This window comes from Maylandia zebra, linkage group LG2 (assembly GCF_041146795.1).
Source record: "Maylandia zebra isolate NMK-2024a linkage group LG2, Mzebra_GT3a, whole genome shotgun sequence".
Lineage (NCBI taxonomy): Eukaryota > Metazoa > Chordata > Actinopteri > Cichliformes > Cichlidae > Maylandia > Maylandia zebra.
Genome location: NC_135168.1, coordinates 43,039,299 through 43,058,671, shown reverse-complemented (window position 1 = coordinate 43,058,671; position 19,373 = coordinate 43,039,299). Strand labels below are relative to the sequence as shown.

At 40.3% G+C, this 19,373-nt stretch overlaps 1 protein-coding gene across 2 annotated transcripts in view; it reads left to right on the top strand.

Annotated features, from left to right (window-relative positions):
• Positions 1-17,367, top strand: part of tsc22d3 (TSC22 domain family, member 3) — a 32,471-nt gene extending 15,104 nt beyond the window's left edge. The window contains exons 1-3 of one of the 2 annotated variants that reach the window (XM_023154813.3): positions 14,191-14,539; positions 15,099-15,150; positions 15,726-17,367. In XM_023154813.3, the coding sequence (XP_023010581.2) occupies positions 14,415-14,539; positions 15,099-15,150; positions 15,726-15,995 (447 nt within the window). In that variant the 5' untranslated portion in view covers positions 14,191-14,414 and the 3' untranslated portion in view covers positions 15,996-17,367. Of the gene's footprint in view, positions 1-14,190; positions 14,540-15,098; positions 15,151-15,725 lie in introns of those variants that run through there. The other variant, XM_024805003.2, reaches the window with a different exon arrangement.
• Positions 17,368-19,373: the final 2,006 nt, after the last annotated feature.

Sequence of the window (19,373 nt, the reverse complement as noted above, 5' to 3'; positions counted from 1 at the left end):
TTTTAACAACAGCGTGAAAGGACGTGACTGGGCAGCATCACTTGTGTTCACCTTTATTCAGGAACACAGGCCAGACATGGTACACTTGCAAAGTCAACACAAATAGCTAAGCTCACTGAGCACAGGGCGGATGCTCTTTCACCCTAACCCCTCCCATTGTTTGTCCATATGCAGGTCACAGTTACATATACTTTATGTAATGGGCTGTCTTATCCTCTCACGGCAACACCTGTGTCAAAAAAAGGTGACTGCGTACCAGACAACACGAATATGACTAGACAGGTCAGAGACAGGATAATTATCTCAAGACAGAGTCAGGGTTAGGCCGTCCCAAAGCATACCAGTCAGATAGGATTTACTGCTCTGAGACTGTATGAAAGGACAGGAATAACAATAGCTGTTAGAGGAGGTGTGCAGTGCAGGCAGAGAGGAAGAAAAGAGGAGGAGCGAGACAGACACAAAGAGCCTAAAGACACAGACGGCAGGACAAAGGACTGTGCACAAGGTGGCAGACAAGACACAAAAATTACACTACTAAATTAATCACATTCTGGCAAGTTGCTTTTACATGTACGTCTCTCTGAAATAACGTTTTTGGCTTGGTCAGGTGCTTTTGCATCGTAAAGGTGCGCAGATACCTTGCAGGCACCACGCCGTGCTCCCGCCTTTGTGTTCAGAATGTAATTAGAGTCTTCGTGAGAACACCACAGTCATTAAAGGAGTGTGAAGAAAACAATCAGTCACACAGGCTGGAAACCGGTGATAATGGTGTGACTGTGTGTGTGCACGTGTATGTAGGTCAGGAGTTATCATGGGAACCTGCGGAATACAGGATTTTGTTTCATTTCTGCAAATTCCTGAAACAGTTCCTCAAAAATATCATATTTGGTTTTTACTGACACTGGTTTTCTGTTTGTCTAAAGTGTGGATTTACTGTAAAGACAAAGAATGACAGGTGCTGAAAAAGGGAACACAACTCTTTACTTCTTTATGATTATTAAACCAATAACAAATGTCAGCCCGATCTGATTTTGCCATTTTGAATTTTAACTATATATTTTAAATATTACTCAGCATATTTAGATGGACGTACTGAATGTCTGTAGTCAATAAATATTGTGAGATACCTAGAGGTCTTTTGAAAAGATCTTAGGACATACCTGGCTTTGTGCGCTGTAATTGTTTGCAACAACAAAGCTGAACTCAGAGTTTGCATATCGTTCCAGCAGCATGCTTTTCAGTTGTTGCAGGACCGAGGCTAAAGACAGCCCTGGAACACTATGCTTTGCTGGAATGCGGTACCTGAGTGTTTGACCTCACTCACCTCTAGCAGTCTTCCCTATGATCTGCCTCAGTTCTTTCTGAATACCTTCTGCCGCACAGAGAAATGGCATTCCTAAATTACAATGCACATGCTTTATTCTGCTTTGTGTTTCCCCCAACCTTGCTGCATCTGCACAAAGTTGAGCCACTGCCATTCTGGTGGGAAGCCTCGTACATCAGCGCTTGAACTCTGTGATGTGAGCTGTCAAGATAAGGTGACAGCTTCTACTGGCTCCCAAACATTGCTTATGTCTGCAAATCTGTCCATCTTCAAAACAATAAAGGACTCTTACGCACTTCTCCTTGTCGATAGGCCAGATCTGATTAAAGATTTTACGTCAGCGTCAGGGTTCATTGCAAAAGATCACAAGCATAGCAATCACTGTCTTACATGTTCGGTTGTTGTGCACTATTAAAATAGTTTTCTAAAGTCACTGATAGCAGTGAATAAAACCACAGATTAGACTGCCACTTTTCCTAGACCTGAACTTTGAGCATTTAAAATCCAATTGTTAATCACCCAACAACATTCAGTGAAAACCCTCGGTCTTATGAAAGGTTCCCAATTATTAAAGATCTTTTCTTTCTGGTGCCTTAAAAGTGAAAGAAGTTGTATGCCAAACTCTATAAATCTGCATGTTCAGACAGCGACAGAGTGTCTAGTACGCAGGCATGCTTTTCTGTCTGTCTGTGTGTGTGTCTTAGCTTTGTTGGCATTCGTTAGTGACCCTGTGTTTTTTATGCATGTGCACATTGATTTCTGCGTAGGTCTGCTTTTCTATCTTGATGTACTTTTGTCCTTCTTGCATGCATACATATGTAGGGATCTTTTAGCGTTATTGGCATCCATGCTTGAATGCACACCTTCACATGCGCAGAAGTATGACCAGTGGCAGTACCTGTGTGGTGTGTGCGTGCAGAACAGAGTGTTCTCCAGTTTCATAAGTGAACTTTGGAACCCTTTGGTACACGCTGGAGGCGGGCCAGTTTGTCCTAGATTGTTTACCTGCGTCTTGATACAATGACTGGAATGGCAAATCATGTTTACGCTCTTGAATGCAGCTTGGAAACGGGGAAAATGACACTGCAGATAGACAATTTGTCTTGCATACTGTGACCGGCTTCAAGTTCAAGAGTCACTTAAGTGGACATATTTCCTGTTTTTTCTCTTTAAAGACATCGTGAACCTGCTGTAAGGTTATTTAAAAAGAATCTTTGTGTGGGTAAAAATCTAAGACGATGATTGATTGGTTTCAAGCTCTTTATGGCAACCATTTCCACATACAATAAAAAGATGACAACAAATAAAAGAAAACTGCTGTCAGAATGCAAACTGAGCAGTTACTAAGAGGGTTTTCTTTTAATAAGAACTGTAAAAAGACAAATTTCCTCATTTCCCACGCGGATGGAAAAACCCCTAAACTCTGTCAATGCAACATGTTGTAACACTGTAGATGTTTATGTTTTTCTGGTTCATATCATTTTGTTTTTAATGTGCGATAAGATATCACATCACGTTGCGTTTATTTTAATTAATCAATGTCACCACATATCCTGTCAAGTCAAGTTCTTATCTGTTTAGAAGACTTACATCTCTGTATAAGGGGCAGGCATTTTGGCTCTTTGAGGGCAGGATAGGCTGGGGTTCCTTTAAACTCACAAACAACATTTCAGCCAATCGCAGCACAGTGCCAGCATATCACTGTGTTCCCATTAAATCTGGATCACACAACAGAGTGGATGTAGATCCTTCCCCTGGCTGAGTCACATCCTGAAATAAGTGCTCTTGTGCTACAATATAAATTCTGCTGAACTGAGAAAAAAAAACAAGTGTTTGAGGTTGTCTCAGAATTTGATTTGCCTTCAAAATGTAAACAATAATTAAATGATGGGATGCTGACATCTATCAAAGGCCTATCTAACCTCCCTTTCACTGGTGCCACATTTGAAGATTTAGGCTTCAAATGCTGTACAAAACTTTAAGCACAAGCTCAACTGCAGTCTTAATGAGTGGTCCTAATGGCATCTCCATAGCTAAGGCAGACTTACACCATAAATATAATAAATACACCATGACAAACTATAAATACAATAAATACAGGGTGTGATGATTGGATATTCACGGAGCCTAGAATAACAAAAAAAAAAAACTTATATGTTTTTTGCAAAGATGCCAACATGCTCAAAGCTATGATCCATTTTCAATACTTTTCATGTAAATATACATACAAATACATGCATGCTCACACCATCACTTACCAAAAAGATGCTTCCTTTTAGAATTGATACACTATCAGTAACACATCAACAGAGTGTTTTAACATGATAGTATCCCGTTACTCATCCATGTGTTAGTTTAAATACTTAGATTAGGATCTCTCTGTTGATTAAACAGACTTCCCATTAACTTTCATCAGGATATATATATATATTTCAGCTTTTCTTCTGAAGAAGATAAGGCTTCTACTCAACTGCAAAATATTTTCTTTGAAGTACAACGGTGGCCAGCACATCTGGCCTTGTCCTCGTCTGTCTCAGGCCGTCCATGAGATTCTCACCATGCAGACAGGCTGAGGAAATATTGTGTACACAGTGTCCTCTCACCCTTCAGCGCTTCTCTCCCACATTTGATCCACGCCATACCTCTGTGAGCCTGCACAGACTGAATACCCCTGTGGATTTCTTGGCTTCAACGTTAAATGGTTTGGTGATACTATTTGGAATGGGGGGGAATCAAATTAGGTGCTGAATATACATGAGTTCCCTTCACAGCTGCACTTGTATCAGCTTTCCCTTTGAGAAAAAAGTCAATGTGGCTTTCCTCAGTAAATGCCTTTAATGCAACTTTAAAGATTGGGTATATTTATGGACTTATTTACATATAAACAAGCCTAATTTCATGCAGCTGCTCCACCGATTCCAAGTCTGTAGCAATCAGTCAGAGTTTTCAATAGCATTGCCTCAAGCTATAACACAAATACCGGGTAAGATCCCTGGAGGGAACATTAAAGGCCTACATTCATTACAAATGAGAAGCGGTCCTCGCCCTGTTTCTGTTTGCGTTACTATTTCTGGTCGGAACACTTACAGTAGTGTGAAGTAGCCTGCATGTGTATGTGTAGGTGTTTGTTCCAGGAACAGTATGTGTGCTTAAGCAGTAGCTTTAATAATGATATATTCTTTTACACACTGAAAAAACTATTTTGCCTTTAAGGTGATTTAAAGTCTTGGGTAAACTGCACATCTCACCCACAGCAGATATATTACACATTATTCTATCATCTTTGTTTTGATATACAGCGTTTTGTATGATCTGAGTCATTCATGTGGTCTTGTTAAAGGAGAATAATATAGGTCGTTGGGCTTGTAGAGATCGGTGAAGCAGGTTGCGATGGAACCTCCTCAGGCTAATGGTAGGAACTTAGGAGAAAGCACCCGTGTCTTAGCTTCAAAGTAATTTTACCAAGAAATGAGTGATGATTTATCTGATATTTTCTTTCAAAAAACAGCAAATGTCTGTATTTAGTAGTTTAAAAGAATCTAAAAAATGAATAATAGCTGAATAACAGATGTAAGAGACCCCTCAGAACATAAAGTAACTGAGGCAACATAAAAGGTTTAGAATTCTTTCGAGTTCTTTTGAAAGACTTACGACATATTTCTTTGGAAACTGTTTTCCATTTTGTTGCAAGGCGGTTTGTTTGATGCTCGTTTGTGTTAAAGCTGCAAATGTGCTTTTCTGTCATAATGACCGGGAATGACTTGTTTCAAATTATCCGTGGGAACTTTGTCATTGCTCCATCGTCGTGTCGCAGGTGACAAAGGATTAGCTTTAATACTCAGCGGAGAAGCCTGCTGGAGTCTGTGGGAACGATTCAGTGTTTGGATGACACTGACAGTGAGAGTTAGCAGGGTGTCCATCATCCAGTTAAATCCAGATCATGCTGACAAGGTCATACGCGCGCGAGTATGCACGTATGCAAACGTGTGACCAACTGGATTCATCAGCATACACACAGGCAAGCAAAACACAAGCAAACACATAAACACACACCAGAGGATGGCTCAATGAGGCCTAAGCTCCCTCCAGTGTTGTCCCAGTTGTTGGTGACTCGGGTCACACAGCTGCAAGCTCAGCTAGCTCAGCCTCAGCTGGAAAGCGACGAAGATGGAAAAATGAAGAAATCACAAGAAAGAATATACATAAAATGAAAGGTCGTAACATGAATATGAGGAATAGTTTGAAGAAGATGAAAAGAATAATGATACTATAAAACATGCATGTGAAAGTGAGCTAAAAAGAAAAAGATGTTCATCTTTTCCTTATTGTTAAAAAGCTGCAGACTGCTCATTATTCTAGTCCATAAAGTATAAACAAATTTCCCACGTGTGGGACTAATAAAGGTTATCTTATCTTATCTTATCTTATAAAAAGAATAAAATATTTTTTGTAATTTTGCCTCTTTACACCATCACAGTAAATTTCAAACCAGTCAAAATGTGACTGAAGTGCATTTTCAGCTTTAACTCAAAGGGTAGAGCAAAAACATTCACGAATTACAGACAGTTTCATGGCCAGGTGAGGCCCCTTCCCTTGATATTTCATGACCACTAGTTACACTCAAGTACAGGAAAGCCAGAAGAACCTTTCCAGAAAACCTCTGAGAGTCTTCACAGGTCTGCAAAGAGGATGGACACATGAAACCAAAATGAACTTGTATCAGTTCAATGGGAATATAAAACAATGGAGAAGGAGAGAAACAAGCTCATGATGTGAAACATCAATGCATCATCTGTGTGGCATAGGCATGTATGGCTGGCAGTGGAACTGGATCACTAAGGCAGCAGGATGAATTCTGAAATGTATGGGCGTATTCTCTCTGCTCACATTCACTCAGTTGCTCTATAATTGATCAGACAGTGCACGACTCAAATCATACTGCAAAACCAGCCCGAGAGTTTCTCAAGGCAAAGAAATGTGATATTCTTCAGTGGCCAGGTCAGTCACCTGATCTCTGCCCATTAGATCATGCTTTTCAGTTATTAAAGTTAAAAGTGAAAACAGAAAGACAGACAAACAAGGAGTGGATGAAAGTGGTTTCTATTGAAGACCTGACAGAGCCCACGGGTTGTCTTTAACTACAATAATTTTGTTCTAAGTATTAAACACAGTACTTAAATTTAGCATGATTCTATTTTGGTCAACTAATTTTGAACATCTGGGAATTGGGGACTATTGATAGAAATTATTAGGAGTAATAAAGTGTTAATAAACTACTTTTTCACAAAACCTATGAATTAAATCTGAAAGTCTGCACTTCAGTCAGATCTTAGCTTTGATTTAAAATTCACTATGCTAGTGTACAGAGATATAATTAAAAAAGTGACATTAGCCAAACATTTATAGCTCTAACTGTATTTACTTATACTGTATGCTTGCCAGTGACAGCCATGATTATGATGAACATCCTGTGCTAAAATCACATTTCTAATTGCTTACTAATGTTCTAGGTGCTGATAGGGTTGACAGTAAATCCAACCAACTCCTGACAAGTTAAACCTGATACTATCATTTAGTATCAACGGATGAATGTGTGTAACAGTCAACTTTGCTGCAGATCCACCAGACTGCAGTGGATTTCAGTGAAGCCTGTGCCCATATCTAGTCCGATGTCAGCATTCCATAGTTAGACAGATTAATGGCAGTGAACTCTGCAACCCTTTGTTCTGGGATGTGATCCAGCCATGCGAAGTGTCATCCACTAGATCCAGTCTTTAAATATATACATACTTTCACGTAAACACAGAATGTTTTTTTTATCTGTCTTGGATACATATTTTTTATTTTAAATGTTTCCATTATCAACTGAACAGAATATAGTATTGGGTAGACCCATAGTTCCTTTCCAGTTTGCACCCCTGTAGCGTTTTGAGAGATCACTAAACTGCATCCATACTAGTCAGAGAGTTTGCCATCTTTCAGAGTGAACAATATGGTGTGTCTGCATGTGTGTGCGCGTGTTCTCCTCTGCCAATGTCAGTGTAAACGCAGTAAAACACAGATGGGAATCCTAAGGGCTACTGACTCGAACATACTGTTTGTGGGGGGAAGATTTGGGGCTGGGATATGAATGTTGCCTGACAGGGTTTCACCTGTGATATTCCCTTAACACAGTCCTCTGGGCCTCCGCTCTACTTCAGTATTTTCACAGTAAATTTAGCCGGAACATGTTGCTCGTTAGAATACAAGGTAAATCTTTACATTATGGCCTGAAGCTGTCTGACTTCTGCTGAGTTGCATTCTGGTGCCAGATGCTGCAAAGTCCCCACGCTTGTTAACTGCAATATACTGCACATCACCATTTCTACAATAGTGCCTGTTCTTCTATTAGTTACGGTGAAAGCTACTGTAAATGAACTGAATATAATTATGTATTGGCTAAAATGAAATATAATAACAATTTCTGGTAAGCAAACCATTCAAACGGACCTTTATGTTGCCGTGGGAAACTGCATTAAGCCAGTAGTCCTTGTCTTGTCTTTTTAATGATAATGAACACAGGTTAGCACCCAGACAGCTGTTATAAAGCAAAGGAGGTTCTCTATCAAGGGACTAATCAGATAGGTACAGTTCCCTACAGATGGCGAGGACTACACATGTTCACGAACGCACACACACACCTGTTTGTTGTAGCTTCTGATTTAGTGAGATTGGGCTTTTAAAAAACAAGCGAAGAAATGTTTCTTCTTTATACTATGAAGATCACAATTAAAGCCTTTAATGTAGATAAGTAATCCCCTCAAAGTTGGTATTTATTTTTTTGCCTGTAATTTAGTAAACCTGCTTAATACAGCAGCTGGTGGCTGATATTTATATCCCAGGTGTGTAATTTCTTCCTTTTTTCCTCTTTCTGTTTCACTGAAAATCAATCTAGGATTTACATCATCACTGCTCTTCTGAAATTATACGACAGCAAAAGTCATATTTACATTTTTTCCCCAAAGCTCATTCTTATTCTGTTCATTTCTTTTAAGAGTCGGGGAAACACAGTTATTCAAATTTCTTAAAGTTACTTAACACCACATGTTGTAACATGATCGACTGTCTGGTCGGTAGGAAGATTACTTTCTCGAGACATGTAATTACAGGGCACCTTTGGTGTGGCGGAAAAACAAAAGCAAGGGGCTCAAAAACTGGTTGGCACACTGTCATCTTCTTGCTTACTGCAGGCAAATTGAGAAATATGTCAGGGGGTTACATAAAAAGTAAACACTACATTAAGTGGGATACGTAATCCATACCTTACAGGACAAAAATGCCCTGAGCTGCACAAATGTGACCTTGTAAAACTGTAGGAAAGCAGGTTTCCTTGTGTGACCTTGCAGAATACACAGTGATTAAATATTACAGATTTAACATGAACTGCTCCTGAACTGCTCTGTACAGCAAAGTAAGCAGATCTGGAGGAAAGCTGTCCAAGAAAAACAACCCTGAATGCTGATAGAGATCTGTGATTGTTTGACACTGTGAACTGAGTTAACCCGAAATTCCTCTGCTACAAGGAAATATAGATGGCAATTTGTTAATTTCCAAGCAGTGTGGTAAAATTAACCGACCAAATTATCAGTGCTGACTAAAAGCTTATTGCCTTTATATTTTATTTCCTTAAAATATGCCACAGACTCCCATTTCTGGATGAAGATGGATGAAGCTTTCTGTCTGATAGCCCTACATATGCACTGGAGATTTGCTTGAAGAACTGGTTTCACATACTGTCCTGTTGTGTAAAACCACACTCGTCTGTGTATCACAGTCTACAGACTATCAAATGTCTTGTCAACAGACTGGATTAAATGGAGACAGACATGCGAGACACTTACATGGAGCTGTCAAATTAAAAAGAAACTAGTTATGCAAAGCGTGGGTTCATTTTGGTGTTACACCTTTAACAACAGCAGTAGCTCTTCAAACATTTACACCCTTTGATTACAATGAAAGCATACTGCAGTTGACAAACCCAGCAATTAAAAGTACTTTGGGATTTTTTAACTCAAGTACATGATAAGGCATGTTGCATAAGAGGCAGCTGAGCTAAGTTATATGCAAATTACAAGGAGTTGTGTAATGAGGTGTCCAAAAAACTTGTTTTGTGGTGTAAAGGTTCATTACATTAACAAGTTTGTTTCACATCATAGGAGAATGGCCCGATTATATTTTTATTGCACTTATTATGGCCGATTACATGAGGTAAGGAGACAGGCATGATGATTGTTCCCTTTAGGTGCAGTCAGAGAAATACCTTTTGCTTTGTTTGCCTCAAAGAGGCACTCCAGTGATTTAGAGATGAAACCGCTGGCGCCATTTCAGCAAACTGGCATTTTCATTGTAACTCTGAGGCCATTGTATTCAGCCAGATTGGAGACGCATCATACAAGTGTCAGCCTGAGCATGGCACTCACAGCTATGGCTGCATATCCAGAGGTTTCGCCAGACCTCAATTGTCTCTTTGTGCTCTGAGAAAACAGCTGCTGAGAGCAAACAACAGCAGAACAGTGAGCTAACACTAAGAGGGCTTTCGACTCTTGAACAGCCTCTTCATTTGGAAGCCAGAATGGGACAGTCTAAGACGCGTCCTGCTGAAGTTGCCCCTCTTGGGGCACGGCCACCCTCCCCTAGGTCGGTGTGCGCCCTCCGGCTGGCCGAACAATCCCAGAGATTCTGCTGTCACTACCAGCACTTCAACTTTCCTGAGAGACCTATGAGCTACTCACCCCCTTACTCACCGAGTCTGTTCAAGAGGCCAGATCGGCGGTAAGTGGGGGCGGCCGAGGACAGTAGGAGAATTTGTCTTGCTTGTGGTGTGGGGACATTTGCCAGGCTCGACAGTAACATGTGTCGGTGACAGATGCGCACGCCAAAGGCGGTTAAAGAGAAGACGAGCTCTGGAGGCTGGCAGCTTGTCAACATCTAAATGATATAGAGTTGTCATTGCAGTATTTTCAGCAGTTACAATCCTTAAATGAAACGATTGCCGTTACAGTTTTCATAATGTTCAATCTGCTAATGTGGTGAGAAACAGCACTAGAAGAAAATGCTGCAGCTTCAGGCTCATTATCAGATGTACTTATGGGGATTACTAGAGTAACACGTTTGTTTGGGGTGTTATTTTGGACTGTTGCTCGTGGTGACTTTGAAAAATGGATTTTTGTGCCCGCGGCACTGAAAGCGGGAAAAGTGATATCACTACCAGTCCTTGGATAGCAGTGTCAATCCTGTCATCACTCTCTGCCTGCACAATATATCACATAAAGAAATGTTACATTCAATACCAGGGCATGAATTTATTGAAACATCTCATGAGAGAGACCAAGGCCATGTGCCCTATTGTTATTCATGGCTCAAGAGTCTGAGGTGATGAGATAATAACGACTGCCTCTGGGTGTCCTAGTGTATGAATGAGTTCAGTGTGAATTCAGTATTCATTGTTTGTAGCTGTTCTTGTTGCCCACACTGCCAGCTTCCTCTGAGATAGCCTCTGGCTGCAACCTTTGGCATGCACGAGTATTGTCGGGCCACACTCTTATCCACGCTATGCATTCCTAATTGGCCCAAAAAGAATTTTTCTTCTGTATATATTTTCTCTGCAGTATTATGAATAGCTTCAATTTGACAGGGAAAAAGTACAACTCCTAAAATGCTGTTCATAACAAAAAGCTGGAAGGCTGGTATTATGTGACGGCCTTATTCTTTTGAAGCCATCAGTACAGATGAATCATGGTATTATATAATGGAGTTGGCTCTTGCGCAGGAGACATCTGATGGAAACTGTGGGCCATCGCCTAGCTCCAAAATGACTCACTGAATTGGGCACACGCCGAAATTGTTAGGCATTAGGTGTTCCACGGAAACACGAGGGTATTTATTTTTTGAAAAGGCAGGAAAAATCTGTATTCCTCTTGAAAGGAGGAATTTAATCAATATTTTCCATCACTTAAATTTGTATCAGAGCGATTCTAAAGCTTCTGTAGTAGGAAAAGCAGGAGACTCAGTTTACACTGTGATCATCTTACCTAATGCGGTTCATTGGTTATACTGTGCTGGAAGGCTCCCCACTGTGTAGGTCCTATCTGTGCATCTCAGCTGAAGACATTCGCTGTGACTCCTTCCTCCAAAATGGGACTATCACTGCTGGGCAGGGTAATTCACCTGTCTCTCATTGCTCGAAGCGGGCTGGATATTAAACCTGGCAGCTGAACTGTCGCAGCACGAAATCTGAGACGACAGGCACGATGGGCCCTAATACCCAGTCACTGTGCTTTCTGCTAAGCCTTGTTAGTCCAACCAGAAGTCAGCCCTTCCACTTTAATTGTTTTATTATGTAACACAACTCCTTCTTCTCCTCTTTCAAAAAAACAGAAGGAAAAAAAAGGAATTTGGTTTTTAAAGTTATAAAAAGTTAGAGGTCTGGGATTATTTAATATTTTAAATGCAGGTCCACGGTCTTTAGGCATGTGTGATCATGCAAAAAATATCTTTGGACTCATAATTGAATTATTTTATTCAGATAACATCCTAATTTTTTTTCTGTCCTTATTTAAATAGACCTAATATCCTTTTGAAAGATATGACTGAAAGGATGTGGATTATGAATGAGCAAAATTTAATAGAGTTGATCCCCTCAGCAGGGAATCTGCATAAAAGTTATCCATGGTTGAATATTCCACAAGTTGATGTGCCTGTAGAAGAATTGTTATGCAGAGACTCTTTAATAAAATTGTAATTGGCTTATTATCAGTATTGAATCAGATAATTGCAACAACAAAATGGAACATAATGTGACAGCTGAGAAGTGCCGGGAAATTACATTAAAGCTATTAAAACCTGCAGCGAAAACAAGGTCTATTACGCAATAATAGCAGTGGGTAATGTGATGGAAAAAATGGGATGACAGCAGGTGTTCTCTCTCTGTATCCTTTGTAGTTATCCTATGTGACAAATGACTTATTATTTTATGCTTTGTGTGGATGCATTTGAGCTTCATGTGGTAACATGCCCGTTCGAAAAGGTCTCGCTTAGAGAGCGTTGCAAATTGATGTACTCCAGTAAGAGGTTGTTGATGCTTGATGTAACTACGCAGGGGTGGTCAATTAACTTTCCCAAGGGGGCCACATGAGAAACTGGGACTGTTGTGGAGGGTAGTACTAATAAGCTGAACTCAATTTTGCTCAATATTAATTTTATCACTTTAAAAGCTTGTTGGTACAGCCCTCCACAACAATCCCAGTTTCCCAGTGAGCCCCTTGGGAAAATTAATTGCCCACCTCTGCTATAGAGGTACAGATCACCCATTAAATATCCTGCAGTATGTTGTTTATTGGCTGAGACAATGGACTGTAGTGTGATAAAAACTAAAAGGAACAAGAAATGATGTGGTAGGCATATACCATATGAACAAGTAGGAGCTAAGTCCTTAACTATAAATATAGAATGCCATTTGAGAATTTCCAGAACTGGAAAAACAACCTGGAAATGTACGGTGTACGGAAAATTCCCAAGGAAACACCAGGTTCCCTCTAATTAATTTTGTTGCCCAAGTGCACTGTAGTCTACATTTTCACCACTAGAGTCCGGTAGAGTTCAGACATAGACTGATTGGAAATTTACCTGTGGATAGGACGGAAAAGTACCTATACATGTGCATATGGTACGTGTGGATGGTGCAGGACATTCCGTTAGAGCATATACTGTGAAAAACTCCAGAGTATCATCAGCCAGTCATGTGAACAAAATGTGAGGGTTTTTTTCTTTTACATGTCGGTAACACTGTCAGTACTGACATGTAAAGTAACTCGATAAAAAAAGAAATAAAAAAAAAAACAATCTTCCTAAGAAGTCACATTAAAAATCACTTGTTAAATAAGCCCGTTTAATAAATTAGCCATATGACAGTATAAGGAAAAACTTTTTGGCTTTATTTACATCAATCGAGGGTTTTAATTTGCTGCAAGAACGAGTAACAGTGCAGGCTAACGTGTTCAGATAGTTTGTTTTCTACTACTTGTTGCAGCTTTGCGGATTTCGGTCTGTGGGTTCGCAGAGACTCACGAGAAGTTCAGCAGCGGGGCAGAGCTGACGCTGCCTTCAAATGCTGACGTTTAAGCTCGGCATTTGGAGTAGTAACTGTTTACTAAAAGGGTAATGAAACCTAATTGTTTATCGTGACTGCTTTGCTTTAACTGGTGCACGGCTAAACTATCAAAAAGGTTTACTGATGAGAAGTGATTCAAGACCCACATCAAGCTTATATTTCTTTCATTTTAAAGGGTTATGATTGCTTATATAAGTGATAAGTATTATATACCTTATATATATAAGGTATATATATATATATATATATATATATATATATATATATATATATATATATATATATATGTGCAATAATTATCATATAGCCATGTTAATGATCTGATAAAACAGATAAAAGGAAGGATGCAAAATTAATGCATCACTTTAGTATTTGGGATTTTTATTAGTTCTGAACGTCATTGCATCATGCTTATCCTGATTATACTGAACCTGCAGAGGAAAAAAAACATAAAAAGTAGTTAAATGAAGACCAAACACATAATCAATGCTACAGCCAATCTTATGATCAAGGTATTGAATGATCACTACGTGACCTATGGTTTAACTATTATGTCAAAAAAACAACAAAAATGCTGAGGTCGTGGCTGTTTATCAATCTCACACTGTTCTTGTTTTTTGCTCATGACACTGGAAGGCACCAAAAAGAAAAAAACTGCCCCCCTCCCTTCACCCCTCCTTCTCAGCTTATTTGACTAATTCATGCACGCGTCATGTGACGTCAGAACGGCAGTCGTTCAAATACTGGCCGGTGGCAGAAATAGCATCAGACAGTCGCTTGTAAAAATCCGCGAAGCTGACAAACCTGACACAGCACTGCGCTTAGCCCGAAGCGAGTTAGTGCATCGTTGCTAAAGACGAAACAAACCCGGATCCCTATTTAGCTGATCAACCAGCCGCAAACGTGGCGAGAAATATTATCCAAACGAGTCTGGTACTCAACATGAGCACGGAGATGTTCGCTAAAACACCAATGGAGGTTGCCGTCTACCAGTTGCATAACTTCTCCATCTCTTTCTTCTCCTCTTTACTCGGAGGAGACGTTGTTTCGGTCAAACTTGACAACAGGTAAATGGTCATCAAATACTTGAATACGGTTCTTTTTTATTTATGTGTGAGGTTTTACCAAACGTTCGTCTGTTTTGTTCTTTTTCTTTTATTTCCTCATTCTGCTTCAATACTGAATGCTTTGCTGGTGGTTCAAAACACATTTATGTGCTCGATTTCTGATGTTAAGAGTTCCCAAATGCTTTCTGCTGAGCTGTGTTTCTCTCTGCTGCCTTTGTGGACTTTGAACAGATATCTGTTCTGCCCTATTTGCCTTATCGCTAGCTGGCTGCCGCATACTCAGTAACAAGGTTACACTGAAACCTAAATAAAACCTTAATCTGACTCCAAAAGCAATTGACGTGTAGTTTATGTTTGGCAAAAGTAGCCAAGATACCAGCGGAGCAAACGGTTTTCATTTCCGTTTGGAATGCTTTCTGTTTCACCTTAGTAACCCTGGGAATTCCCAGAATTGGAGCGACATGTTTTCTTTGTTTTTCTTTTGTGGAATATGAGGTGACTTGAAGAGTTTTAAGTTGCAGAATGTTAATTAATGGGCTCTATTTCTTCTCTTTTGCAGTGCCTCTGGTGCTAGCGTTGTGGCCATCGACAACAAAATCGAGCAGGCCATGGTAAGCTAATAACACACCAGCCACTACACCGAGATGCATTACACATGCATGCAGTGTACAAGTAGCATAGCTGTTTCCTTCAAAGTGATAATAACCACAAAGTTAAAATGTTAATTCTGTATCACAGTAGATATTTTCCCTCCCAGACCTTAAAACTGTGAGATTTTGCTAGATTTCTTTACTAAAGGTTAATTCATACATCAGAACAGTTATAATCAATGACCGCCCAAAATACAGTTATGTAAAATCAGCTCTGTGAAGTGTCTAGGAAGTCCCTGCAATGTGACCATAGCACAGGCTGCTGCACGCTTTATTGACGTGCAAAGTAGTAAACGTGCAGGAATGTGCACCTTTGAGTTAAGTAACATGTGAACTTTATTGTGCCTGCTAGATCACAAGAAGTACACGTGAGACTAGGAGTAAAATATAGTAGCAGATATCCTCTAATGGAAAAACTTGGCTGGCAAACCCAGTCCTTCTTTTAGACTGTGCAAGCAATCAAACCAGCCTTGCAGGCTGTAACAGTTGCTCTGTTTTATGTACCTAAACTAACCTCTCTTCTTTTGCTATGACAGGACCTTGTCAAGAACCACCTGATGTATGCAGTGCGTGAGGAGGTGGAGATCCTCAAGGAACAGATCAAGGAGCTGGCTGAGAAGAACAACCAGCTGGAGAGAGAGAACTACCTGCTGAAGAACCTAGCCAGTCCAGAGCAGCTGGAGAAGTTCCAGTCGCGCATCCCGACGGATGTGCTGTTACCCCTGGACAATCAGAACATCCAGGGCACTCCGGAACAGCAGCAGCAGCAGCAGACCTGCAACCACAGCACTGGTTCTGCTGTATAAGTGGCTCTGCCTTGGGGCGGGCAGAGCCACTGTCTCTTTCCAATTATGGACCTCCATTTGAATGAAAGCGTCATTAAATCGCTGCCGCAGAGATCTCTTCAAAACAATGAAGGTGAAGCATCTGGGCTTTAAATGATCGATGGGACACAAACGAACTGTTGACACTGATAAGCACAGACCAGAACTGAAGACGCTCTGACCGGTGCCATGTCAGGCCCGTCCTCTGATACCGTCCAGCTTTTTGTCATGTTCCCTCTAATGTAGACGAAAGTGTTAAGAGTAGCGAGAAGGTTCTGACTAGACACAGTCGAGAACTTGCTGACAGAGGGCGGCTTTCCCTGCCTAGCCTAACCCTTCCAATAGGTGAGAAGGTGTTGATCGGGCTGGCCCTGCAGGTGCTTGACTTGGAAAAGTGTGGAGAGTTTGCTCTTCCATTACTCACAGGAAACCCATCTGAGACGGCCCTCCAGGTCTCAGTGAGAGGTGCCCCATTGCGTGGATTTGTCTCAAAAGCCTTGCAGCAGTACATTTCAGCCTCATAACAAAGACTTTACCTGTACCGACAATGTATTGCTGATGTGTTTGTGTACATCCGAGCATAACACCAATAATTAACAGAATAAGCTGGGCAACAGAGGTAGAGGTCAGTACAGATTAATGTTTTTAGAGCTGGTGAACCGATCAGTATACTGTTAATGATTCAAAAAGTGTAATTTTGTATTGCCTGCAGTTGGGGCTTGCTGCTTATGGGGGAAAATTAATCCTGCTCTGTTTTTGTTTTTGATTTTGGAACAAAAATCAGTCGTTTGTAAAGTAGGAACATTGTGTTTTTTCTTCAAACGTTTCTTATTTTGTAATATATGGTGCATATCTGTTTTCCTAACTCTTGACGGAATAACTACAATGTACATAGAGTTTAAAAGTCCTGAGATTAACATAGTATAGCTTGCTTGCAAGCAGACACCTGCATTTCTCGCTGCAGATGCACTCCTGACTGTAGCAGCGTCATCGAGCATCTGGCCTGTTTACCTGCTCAGATGCCAACTCGAAAACAATGGCATGACAACAGTGCCTGTAAAGAAAGAGAGGAACGCATTCTCACACTGTCCTCAGTTGCTGCTGTTGTTATTGTTGTTGTTTTCTAGCTACCAAAGACTCGTTATGTTTTCCACACAACAGCAGACGCTGAGCAAACCAGGACCATGTGCAAAACTTCACAGGGAGAAGTCTTCGTCGTAACTAGAGCTGACCTTTGTATTTGTTTTGTAAAAGATGACTGTATTGTTGCTGTAATGTATCCTCAAGAGTTGTTCACTAGATGTTTGGATACAACTGCACATTTGCAATAAACCTTGTTTACATTATAAAATAAGCTGACATTGTCGCTCTCTCTCTTTTTCTTTTTCTAAATTAAGTCTGCCCTTCGGTTCATACTATATAGTGTCTGTAGTTTTTAAGTAGGGCTGGTAGTGTTAGTACTAAGAATATCATCCCATCACTAAAATGTCATGTGGTACCATCACATGCTTTTGTTGCTGAATTTTAGTAATAAGAGTGGGATACATTCAAGAATGGCTATCTTTAAAATGGATTTCCTTAATGTACGTGATGTGAAGTTGCATACTCTGTAATGGAGAAATCTGAAACTGGGAGGAAAAACTCAGTAGCTGCAGCAGTAGACTTTATTTTCAGGGGCAAAAGTTGAACAGCTGTGAAATCTGTTCATCTGAGTTTCAGAGTAAACAACCCTTCAACTTCTGTTCAAACTAGCATGGCTTTCCTGGAAGTTGTAGCCTCTTCATCTCAGTATCTGAATACATTGATTTTCTATTGAATTCTGCGTGCCCTGTTTGTGTTTATGAAGTCTGACAAACAGCATGTGATTTGTGAAATTGTGAAATGCATGGATCTCTGGGGTACTGCAGCACAAGTTTGTGTTTGCTATTTATGGCTGCGCAGAGTTGGAGTTTTTTTACCCCTTGACAATTTGAGAAAGTAACTTATTACTCACTCTTTATTTTTCCAAAGTCAAAACCAGCACGACCGCTAATGACAGCGAAATAATAATAGTTAGGTTGCATGCAGATTGGAATCTGGCAGAGTGAAAAAACAGTTTGTCCAAGAAGCATTTTCCTTCAGACGGACTGGCAGCCAGTCACAGCAGCTTGTGTGCAGCTACACATGTTGTGGCTTCCCTGGTACGCAAACTAGACTTGCATAGTTGAAATGAGGAGACATGTCTCTGGCCCACAACCATCATCACGGATCAGATTTCACTGTTGTGAACACGGCATTGTTACCAGTGCTTCCTTATAAACAAGAGACTGTGGTCTTTCCAGGTGTTTTGTGTCACAACAACCGATTTTATGTGAGGTGGAGGGTCCTGATCAATATGTCTGACATGCATTCTTCATTTAATAGGTAACAGGAGGGAGGTGCAGTTTATTGACTCGGAGGGCATTTATACTATGTAAAAAGGAGTTTGGAGACAGGTGTCTATTGACTTCTTTTATACAAGAAAATTAGAGTCAGATCCATGCAAATATGAATCCCTGTGTATTTCAGCCAAAAGAGGCATCATGATGGATCCACTACAGCAGGAAGTGGTGCCATAATTTAACCACACTTGTGCTAATGGCTGGTGCTCTGTAGAGGAAAAATTATATTTGGCGGAGTCAGCATACCAAAGCGTGCAGGAGCTGAAAAAAGCCTGAAGTTGATTACACCTTTGGCTTCATTTACCATAAGGTTTAGAAACACTATGTTCTGGGAATAATGTGTTCATTTAGGAAAATTAGGGCAAATTAACCATGAAGATTTATGTATTCATACCTCACTGCATCAAATCCATAAAGACCTAACCCTTATAATAAATCATATTTTGTCATAAAAAAAATACTGTATGTCAAACATTAATCTCTTGAAGGTAATAATCTTACCAGTCTACTTGTAGAACATGTTCTGGTTCTTTTATTTATTGACCACATTTCAAAATCTTTTTTAGGCTTCCAACGGAATTTCTAACGAAAGGAAGAAAACTAGTCCAAATCAAAACATCAGTGATTCCACACTACTTCCCTTGGAGTTCATTTTAATTAATATTAAAAGCCTGGGAATAACCTTAGGTGTGGAAGTAATCCTTAGACTGCTTGAACCCAGGCGGCCCAGAGACGAGCTTGTGTTGGATTACCAGTGTTATGCAATACAACAAAAAAAGAACATCTGTTCCAGATGGAAATTCGGGGGTGGCGTTGGGATATGTCAGATCTGCCTCAGTGTGGTCGGGGTTGCATGCAAGGGGATAATTTAGACGGACTGCTTTTCATGCGAACGTATACAACTTGTGCGTCTCCTGAATGTCAGCATATTTAGCACGAC